General features: G+C 39.1%; 2 protein-coding genes across 2 annotated transcripts; one reads left to right on the forward strand and one right to left on the reverse strand.

Moving 5' to 3' along the window:
- Positions 1-1,137: 1,137 nt before the first annotated feature.
- LOC121960831 (DNA repair protein RAD51 homolog 2-like) lies at positions 1,138-2,407 on the reverse strand. Its single transcript, XM_042510703.1, has one exon. The coding sequence runs from the start codon at positions 2,357-2,359 to the stop codon at positions 1,295-1,297; it is 1,065 nt and encodes a 354-aa protein (XP_042366637.1). The 5' UTR covers positions 2,360-2,407; the 3' UTR covers positions 1,138-1,294.
- Positions 2,408-2,550: 143 nt separating this feature from the next.
- On the forward strand, positions 2,551-5,076 carry rbis (ribosomal biogenesis factor). Its single transcript, XM_042510749.1, has 4 exons — positions 2,551-2,635; positions 4,150-4,265; positions 4,373-4,489; positions 4,589-5,076. Exons 2-4 carry the CDS (start codon positions 4,155-4,157, stop codon positions 4,655-4,657), a joined length of 297 nt encoding a protein of 98 aa, XP_042366683.1. The 5' UTR covers positions 2,551-2,635; positions 4,150-4,154; the 3' UTR covers positions 4,658-5,076.
- Positions 5,077-9,659: the final 4,583 nt, after the last annotated feature.

Raw genomic sequence — 9,659 nt, forward strand, 5'->3', positions numbered from 1 at the left:
TTAAAGAATAAATATATTAATTTAATCATAATTTAAAGTGTGAAGTGTAAAGAGTGAAGAAAGGGATGGATTCCCCAGAGATAGCTTCTAAACTGTTAAATCACAAATCTAGGATGAATTTCAGTCATGTGGTAAGAGGGTAATTTGGTGCAAAATGCACCGCCAAACAGTGTGTGGCATTATTTGAGTATTATTTACAGATTTAAAGATCTGTGCTTTTATTTTGAAGGCTTCATGTCCAAAACAGAAGCTCTTTCATTCACAGACAATCAAACATTCAGGATGTATTTGGGTGTTGTAAATACATTTAACAAGAATTATATTAAGTCATATTTTTTTATTAAAACAGAAGACAAAAAAATATTTAGACAAATGGTCAGTGTCTACACATCATCCCTGGATATTCATACAGGAAGGAAGTTTCCTCGCAGAAGCATTCCTTCAGAATAAAGACATATACTTTCAGTTGTAAGGACGCAACAGGTCAGACAAAATTATGTTTTTGGTTTAATAAAGTAACGCACATAAATAAATAAAGGCAAGTCATAGTGTTTGGTCACTTATCAAATAATGCTCAACTTAGAGCCCGTGGGCCAAATCTGGCCTGTAAAAGGATGCTGGGTGGCCCCCCAAACTATTTCCCAATTCACTATGAAAATAAAGTGATAAACACTGGGATGTTTTGTACTTTTACAATAAATAAAGTAGGGGGTCAACAGACTAGTGGCCTGGCCGATTATTAGGGCAGATATTTGGCATTTTGCCGATTATCTGTATCAGCATTTTATTTTAATTATCACAAATAAAATCAATGAATCAAAATGTACAAAGAAAATGTCAGCATGGGAGGAACTTTTATCATGTATAACCTCAGGGAGCTATTTTTATTGAAATTTTCTCTTGACTCCATATTTTTTTTTAAAAGTTGCTGGGATTTTTCTATATATGATGTTGAACATTTCAGTTTTAAGTTTTGCATTGGAGTTTTTCTATATTCCTAATTCTAAAAATTGACAGAAATATTTTCATTTTTATTGTAAATGTATATCAGTTCCAAACATTAGTTATTGGTCTCATTAACTACTAATTATCTGTATTGGCCCTGAAAAATCATTATTGGTCGACCCCTATGATAAGGTGCCAGAGTGCATAAAAACATCAAAATAGAGCTTGTTAATTTAAAAAAAACTGCCTTGGAAAGACCCTCTAGACCGCCTGACGAAGGACCAGGCTATGTCCTGAATTTGTGACTTGTGCAGGACTGCAGCATCTGGCCTCTCCCAGTCTCCCTGATCTAGTCTACAGGTCTGGTTAGGTTGCAGCTGAATTCAGTCTGCACCCTGATTGGCTGGAGTCCGGGATCTGTGCCTTTATACAAGATCTCCTGATCTGCATCGATACAGATCCCCTGCTTCTCAATAGTGTAGTTCAGCACAGCAAACGGGGCAACAGGAGACTTGGCTATCAGTATCTGTCTCTTGTGTGAGTCCACATACTGCACTATGAGACGTGTGTTTACACTGTGACTCCACGTGTTCCCCAGAGCCGCTGTCACAAACCCAGATTCCCCTTCAGACCCTTGACTCCGCACATGAGTTGTGATCTGGTTGGTGAGCACCACAGGTATGTTAAACTGGTGAGCTAAGTATTTGAGGGTGGAGGCCTCGTGGCTCAACAGGTTGCTGCGGTGCATCAAGTTGCCTGGTAATGTTGTGTCAAACTCTTTGCGCACCACCGAGGCCACTGAGTCCAGGATGATGAGACCAGCTCTGTTTGAGATAATGTCCTCTTCTAGTCTCTCCAGCCTGTTGAGGACATCTTGACAGGTGAGCTCTCTGAAGAGGTGCACCCGCCCGGCCATCTGCAGGACCTTCTCCCTGCAGCTGAAGTAGTCTGGAAACCGGCTCTGTGCAATCTCCACCAGCCTCTCAGCAGAAAAAGCACACTCTGTGTCGATGTAGATCACATCGCTGTCCATGCCACCCTCACTTTTTGGCAAAGTAGCAAAAAGACTGAGCATCATGCACAGTTGAGTCTTCCCACAGCCAGAGGGCCCTGTCACCTCTGTGATGGTCCCATAAGGTAAACCTCCTCTCAAAACTTTATCCAAAGCTGGCAAAGATGTGGAGAAACACAAATGTTGCGTCCATAGCTCGAGAGCCGTGGAGACAGGCGGTGCAATGGCTTTACTCACAGTCTGCAGCAGCTCAGAGGCTTTCTGGTAGCTCATCCCGGCGGCGTGCATCACTTCAATGGGAGTCAGAGACAACAGGTCCTTACAACTCTCTATGTGGTGTCGTTTAAGTTGTTCACACGTTTCGTTTGAAACGCCAGCTCGCTTTAGCAGTCTAGTCGCCATGCTGTCTTCTTTTCATATCTTTCTTTTTAACTGTTTCAAGCGTAAATGTTGGTTTTAAACACGGCAAAACAGAGAAAAATGGCTCTACTTCGCCTGTCTTCTTCTTCTTCTACAACATCAAATTGACCCGCCTTCCTATGCTGTGATTGGCTACTACTGCTGTGCTGCGATTGGCTACTACTCGTTACGTCAACGCGTCGACGTAGCAGAGGAAGTACGTTTGCTACTACCTAGCATATGAGGATATAAACATCAACCAACAGCTTCCGAAATAAGGTCTGTTTTAAAGTATTTCACACATTTTTTAAGTTTTAACTTAGTATGCACCGTTTACGATTCTTTTTGGCAAATATTATGTAATTTAACAAAATTAAATATCGTCATAATAAAGTAATGACATAACACGTGCATAGCCTCATGTAACTTACATAAACAAGCTGCTAACGTTAGCTGGCAACAACATCTGGATGTTTGTGAGTGATTTTATTTGACTTTATGTTTATCCAGAGGGATGTGGATCAAGTTTAAGAGTTTTTGAATTTGTATCCAACAGGCAGGCTGCGTGCTTGATGTGTGTTTACATTCGCATTGAAGTAGGACTTATATTTTACCTTCAAAAGATTAAACATTTCAATAATTCAACTCAGTATTAAAATAAACAATATGCAGCATGTACAGTGCATGATTATATCTGTCAAATGACTGCCAGGCTGTCTAGTTGCCTTCACACTTGACAGTGTTGGTAGAGGTTATACTTACGGCAAAATGTAAAAATACTATGTTACAAGTAGTAAAGCTAGTAAAGATGCAGCAAATTTAGATGATATTGTTGACTTAAGGGTGTCTTGGTCCATTAAAGTGCCTAATTTCTTCACGTTATCCTAAAACTTTGTTTGATATATATATTTATCTTTTTGGACCAAGGATGGGTTTGAAGATGTATTATTTTGTATAATTTGAATTATCTATAAATAAGCAAAAGAAAATTATATATATAAATTATTACTATTATTATTATTATTATTATGATTATTATTATTATTACTACTACTATTGCTATTATGAGTAGTAGTAGTAGTACTTAGTTGATTAGGATTTTGTATTGATAATCTGAATTTTCAAAGTAACTAACTAATGTCAAATGTAGTGTTCCAAGTACAGTATTGTTCTCCAAAATGTATTGGATTGGAAGTATAAATTAGCATTAAATAGAAATATTGAAGTTAAGTAGAAGTACTTCAAACTTTTACTAAAGCAAGTTGTATTTCTTTATTTTTTTCTTCACTAACCCTCCAAATAACTGTCAGTCAGACAGCTAGGGTGAAGGTTTGTTTTGTTTATGGTGCAACTCTTGGTAAAAGTCTAGACACTGTTGTGCATGAAATTGCAAGGAGGTCAGCTGTAAAATTGGAAAAAGCTCAAATATGAGTGTTTGACATCAATTTATGCCACTTTCAGAGTCACTTAATTAGACTTATTCACACACCAGCTGAACCTCTTGACCTTGTTCAAGTTCTATGATTCACTGTCTCAAGGAGTGAGCTTCAGGCGTCAATAGAGGTGTTGCTAATCAGGTGGCTGCTGAGTGTAGGAGGCAAGCGGAGAAGCTGGAACAATCTCAACATCTCTTTTTTTAAAGCAGCAGTGAGCCTGTGCGATCAATGTGAAAACTATCACTTTAGAGCCGGCGAACCAGTCAGGGAAAATAACAAAGGATAGAACAGAGGCTATGTTATAGAAAAGAAATCTTTCCCATAAGCAGATCACGCTGACGGGCGTTCTCTCCTCAGGTATCATGGGAAAGAATAAACAAAAGGGGAAAAAACAGAAAAACGTCTTTCAAGTGGCAAACAAGCACTTGAAGCACAAGAACAAAGCGAAACCCGTCACGACGACGCTCAAACACGTAAGATCTCCTTTTTTCCTCTCTTTTGTTGCATATATTTTGTATTCTCTTTTGTTCGTTGATTTTGTTGCTGCAGCTCTGGCATAAGGTAATTTGTGGCTTCACAGATCAATGCAGTGAAAAATGAGAAGGTGGAGAACCTCAATCAAATCTTCACAGAAGTCCAGAGGGATGTTAAGAGCATTTCCAAGTCTGTTGCTCCAGAACCAAAGAAACAAACACAGGTAGTGGTGCATGTTGTTGGCATTTTACACTTGCTATTTATCATCCAGCATTTGAATCCTCTTGATATAGTTAACGCTAAATATTTTTTGGATTTTTAGGTTGTCAGAGAGCCGCCAAAGGAATCTGTAAACGTCGACAGCGCTGCTCAACTCTTCTCTCAGCTATAATAAACCATGAAAGTGGGAATGTCACAAAGTTTAAATGCAGATGTAGTGACCGACTGTTGTACTGTTGTGCAACAACTACATTGGAAATGAAAAGGGTTTATTGCATGATAGTTGAGCGTGTGTAATTTAAGCATTCTGTATTTTCAATGCAAATAAATGTAACTGACAGACTTGTGCTCTGTCAATTGTGATCTTTTTTCCGAGATCAAGAATATATTTTTTATTCTATTGATGAATATTCTTATCTTTGCCACAATTAGTGATTATTTTGCTTAATGAAATATTTCTTAAACAAAAAACATCAGCAAAACTTCTACTTCTACTAATGGATTAACAAAACAATTGCTAATGAATGTTCTGTGGATTGACAGTTGGAAATTGACTTCTTGTAACTTTGTTATTAAAAAGTGTTGATACCAGTGTTTTGTTCCTCATCGTCTTGAATCTGCATGCAATTAAAGTCAACTTATTTTGTTTTAAACAAAAGAATTATCTAGCCATGTGCACTATATTGTGCCTTCTGAGTTTTGTTTTGCAAGGCAGTTAGGTTTTTATTTTCATGCGTTTCATAACTTGGATTTACTGTAGATGAAGTCACTGAGGAGATCATTGTGCCGCTTGTAATGATGAAAGTGTTTGCTTCAAAGAGTTTTGTCTTTATGGAAATCATCAGCACTTCATGTACATGTTCACAAGACAAGAATCTAAATGAGAAATTCACATATGCATCATTGAATAGCATGTGTTTGTTTCAGAGGGGTGTTGATTGAGCTCATTTTGAGGCCGTCGTCTTGCCATACTGGACTGAATCATATTGTCAGGCGTGTCTGATATTCCGTCCACCCCTGTTATGTACAAGCTATTTCAGGGCTTCACACTGTCATTTCTATTAGGACTGCACCTGAAGATGAAGTATAGATTTTTTGGCTCCACCTGCGAGCTGTGGGCCGTTATCAGTATGCTGCTGCTGCATCCTGTTGTAGCAACTTGACATTAGAGGTCACGGGTGTGCCAGTGCCCGGCTGATTGCTTGTCTTCACGGCGACCTCTGACCGAGTTAGTTGGTCAATACATTTGGAGCACGGTGAAAGCTGGAGCGAGGCTGGTAGACAAACCAATGTATGTTGACATAAATAAGCAAACAAAGGGATTTTCAAGGTGAAAATGACTTGAATGGATATTTATTTTATTCTCCAGTGAATGCACTTGTACTGAAAAGCTTGAACCCGTAACAACTAATTGTTTTGGCCAATGGGAGGCAGCAGAAACAAGCTATATACAGTACACACCATTGATATCACCTTTTTAAAGGGTAAGTTTGATGTTTTCAATTGGGACCCTGTTTTCTCTTTTTATCGTTTTAGATTTTTTTTGTGTGTGCAGTGACAAATGGGAACATCAATTTTTGAAAGTGGTCCAGTACTGAGTGAGATTAAATGGGTCACATTGCCATTAAGGCAATTTTCAGCCACAAAAAGTGCTTTTTTAGCCACTGGCATAATCAGATTATTATTTTAGGTGTCAAAGCATCCCTATAGAGATAGACCTCTTTGATGAAGAGTAAAATCCTCTTTACAAATATATTGTTAATATAAAAAGATGAATTAGAGCAGTTTTAAAGATATAAACTTTATGAAGCAGGATGCTGCTGAAAAAGTGCAGCAAATCCCTTTTAGCATCAATAAACCTCCCAAAAAACGACCGCAGAATCACAGGAAATCTCAACAAACACGAAAAAGATTTGGTCTGCAATGCATTAGTTCAGCGCCTTCGGGGTAGAAACATTTATTTCTAATAGAGAGGAAAAGGTTTTCAGTTGGAAACGATTGGCGAGGGGAGTGTAGCAGATGCAGTGTTAAGGTGTCAGGTGCTCCCTGCTGCGATCCAGATGGCTGCACCACAGCACAGGCAGTGGGGTTGCACCACTACACACCCTGGGGAGACAGATATCATGCCAGCACACGCACACACTGAATTTTGAATGTAATCTACATGAGCTGGTGGGGGGTATCTGTGGCAGGAGGTGAGGGTGTGTTTGTCAGCCAGAAAGTGTTAGTCATTTTTGTCGCTCTTAGTCATGCAAATACTAGTGAGTTCTGCGTTTTGGTTTAAAAGTTATTCCTTTGATCAAACTTCAAACTTTAGACCCATCAATTATACAAGAACTTGGCTCAGCGTGTGAGAGACAGAGACAAACAATGCTAATGATGCCATATTTTAGAACAGAGAATTGATTTCCATAAATTAGATTTATAGCTAAAATTGTGTCTACAGAGAGATAGAGAGAGGAAAAAAGCACCCAGGCACTTTTGATTGAACTTTATTAGCCAGTTGCTTAATTGGATGTAATCAAAAGTGACATTTTAGACAACGACCGGAGCAGGAAATGTCCACAAGATGGTGCTCTGTATGGGCTTATCAATATGCATGGTGACAAGTGAGGAAGTGGATATCTCTGTGTGTGTGTGTGTGTGTGAGAGAGAGAGAGAGTTTGTGTGTAAGTGAAGGCTCACTGAATGCCAATAAGAAGCTGAAGGCCTATTTGCAGTATGTCATTCCCACCGCACAGCTGGGTTTTTCACTCTGACAGGAGTAGCAGCGAAAGGTTACAGCACCTGCACTCCTCCCTGTGACAGAAATAAGAATCACCGTATTTGTCTGCGCAGGAGAGACAGACACAGTGTGTGTGTGTGTGTGTGTGTGCCTGTGTTTGCCTATGCAGATTTGCTTTTCACAGCCATTTCAGATCACAGCAGTTGTCACAACCCAGACATCGGTGTTTTCTAAAGCCTTGGTGGTGATAGACTCCGCTCTGAACTTCTTCCTATTCGACTTTTTTTGAATAAACATCAATTAGTTGGCAAGGACATGCATTATCAGCTTCAACGTCCTAATGAAATATGCTTTGAAATGATTAATGCCTTTCTGAAGGCTTGTTAAAGGAAACCATGATGAACTTTTTCAAAGGAATGCAACCTTGACTTAAAAAAAATGTGCGATTATGGTGTTTTAAAGGTTGAAAAGTCATTCCAATTAAATTACTAGTCATGATGAAATGTTAAACTTTATCTTGACATGGCTATTCAAGGGATAGTTTGGATTTTATGCTCTCAGTTTGGAGAAGCAGGCAGGAGTCTAGCACAGAAGCTAAGCAATGTAATGCTATGGGTGATCAAACTTATTTTAGCCAGCTAAAAAAAATCATATCACTCTAATTGTACGCTATATTGGGAGTATTTTCACAACTCTACCTTCGTCTGTCAGACAGCCCGTTTGGACAGGTGAGCCGTTCATGCCTTCAGTTCCCCATTTATGCACTCATCAAAGCCACCAGACTTGACTGAGAAAAACAGTAATTATAGCTCGCTGAACACAGGAGCTGCTGATCTACCACTGCTACGATCAGATAGTTAGTTTGGGTTATTGCATGACTTTGGTGAATCCAAAATGTCTATTTCTTTTAAATGCCAGAGTTACAACAATAATACAAACAAACTCAACATGTTTTCATTCTAAGTCGTCATATATTGCTGCTTTATCAGAGGACTTCGGCGTCAACATATTACGCTCTGGATATCCTTTTGTGTCTGCTGTTGACATTGTGGGATGCCAACCAACGTCCGGATGTCAACAAAAACACATGGTTATGATTGGGCAACAAAAGCATGGATGGTTAGGTTTAGGAAAAAACATCCTGATTTGTCTTTACATTCAGACAGGAAGTGAACACTGACCTCTCGGGTTAAAGTCCAGGGTATGTTGGACCAATCCACCACCTTTGGTCTAGCTGCAGCTTTGGTCTCGCTGCAAGTGATGCTGCCGATCCGTGTATCAAATGGCCATGCCAGGTCGGTTTGCAGTCGGTGTCTTACACTGAAATCTGTGGATATGACAATTTTGAAATGACAATGGGCGGACAAACTTATTGATGGAGGCAGCAGAAGCCTTGACAAGAAAAAAAATGTTCCCATTCCTCTGCCATCTTGGAATTTGTGTAAAAGACAGTTAATTTAATAAATGTAACTTGTGTCCTTGTGTTACAAAGTAAAAAAACACTCATATAGCATAACCTGATATTGATTTTTTTTAGGTAGCTAAAATATATTTTGTTGCTGAAACCCTTCAAAGCAGTAGATTGCTTTGCTGCCAGCCTGCTTCCCCAAACTGAGAATGCACCAATTGACATCTACCATCTGCAATATACTGTCCATGGATAAGTACCCTATAAAACCCCACTTAAAAAACAAACAAACAAAAAGAAAACTATCAATTTAAACAACTCCACTGTCTGACTCTGCAGCATAGTGTAGAAATCTGATAAATCCACTTGGAAAGGGTACATATAACTCATAAAATCCTCCTTACTGAAACACATTTTGACATTGAAAAAAAAACTGTTCCTTTTCAAAAATGGAGCTCTCTTCCTCCAGCAGCCGTTTGAATCTCCCCTTAATGTCTTTAGAGGCATTTTGCCAACAAGTGACACAGCCAAGATTCAAATTATGATTAAAGTTTGCTCTTCAGACCACAGTCCAGTCGAGGACTGCCTAAATATTCTCCTCACGTATTTATGCCTGCAGACTTATCTCATGTGAATCTGTAGCCTATATTTTGCCTCAGTCTTCAGTGTTGAAGTCAGGGATTTTTGGCTGCCGCTGTGCCTCCAGTGTGATTTGCTGTTTTGATCGAGAGTCTGTCCCTCCGAAGGTCAGATCAAACATATGCCTGCAGAAACGCCAATAACATCACTGATTGACGGGCGAGGCTAGCTTCGAGCGTACATTTGAATTTTATTGACATTCAATCTGAAAACTTTGAGCCAGGGAGAAGGGCAGGACAGATGTTCACTTGTTATTTGCTGAATTACTGAGGTGGTGTGATACAGGTGTGGATGTGAGTTATTTGAGACCTTATGCTTGTTTCCAATTTTTCTGTCATCTTGGAATTTGTGTAAAAGATGACTGATTTTATAAATTTAGCTTTTATTTATTATTGTATTACA

The sequence above is a fragment of the Plectropomus leopardus genome, chromosome 21 (assembly GCF_008729295.1).
Source record: "Plectropomus leopardus isolate mb chromosome 21, YSFRI_Pleo_2.0, whole genome shotgun sequence".
In the NCBI taxonomy this organism is placed as follows: domain Eukaryota; kingdom Metazoa; phylum Chordata; class Actinopteri; order Perciformes; family Serranidae; genus Plectropomus; species Plectropomus leopardus.

Excerpts from the sequence above, each read along its gene's own strand:
- rbis (XM_042510749.1), top strand. The coding sequence starts at position 4,155 with ATGGGAAAGAATAAACAAAAGGGGAAAAAACAGAAAAACGTCTTTCAA. Across the intron at positions 4,266-4,372 it reads TCACGACGACGCTCAAACAC|ATCAATGCAGTGAAAAATGA; the intron begins GTAAGATCTCCT and ends GTGGCTTCACAG. Across the intron at positions 4,490-4,588 it reads AACCAAAGAAACAAACACAG|GTTGTCAGAGAGCCGCCAAA; the intron begins GTAGTGGTGCAT and ends TTGGATTTTTAG.
- LOC121960831 (XM_042510703.1), bottom strand. The coding sequence starts at position 2,359 with ATGGCGACTAGACTGCTAAAGCGAGCTGGCGTTTCAAACGAAACGTGT.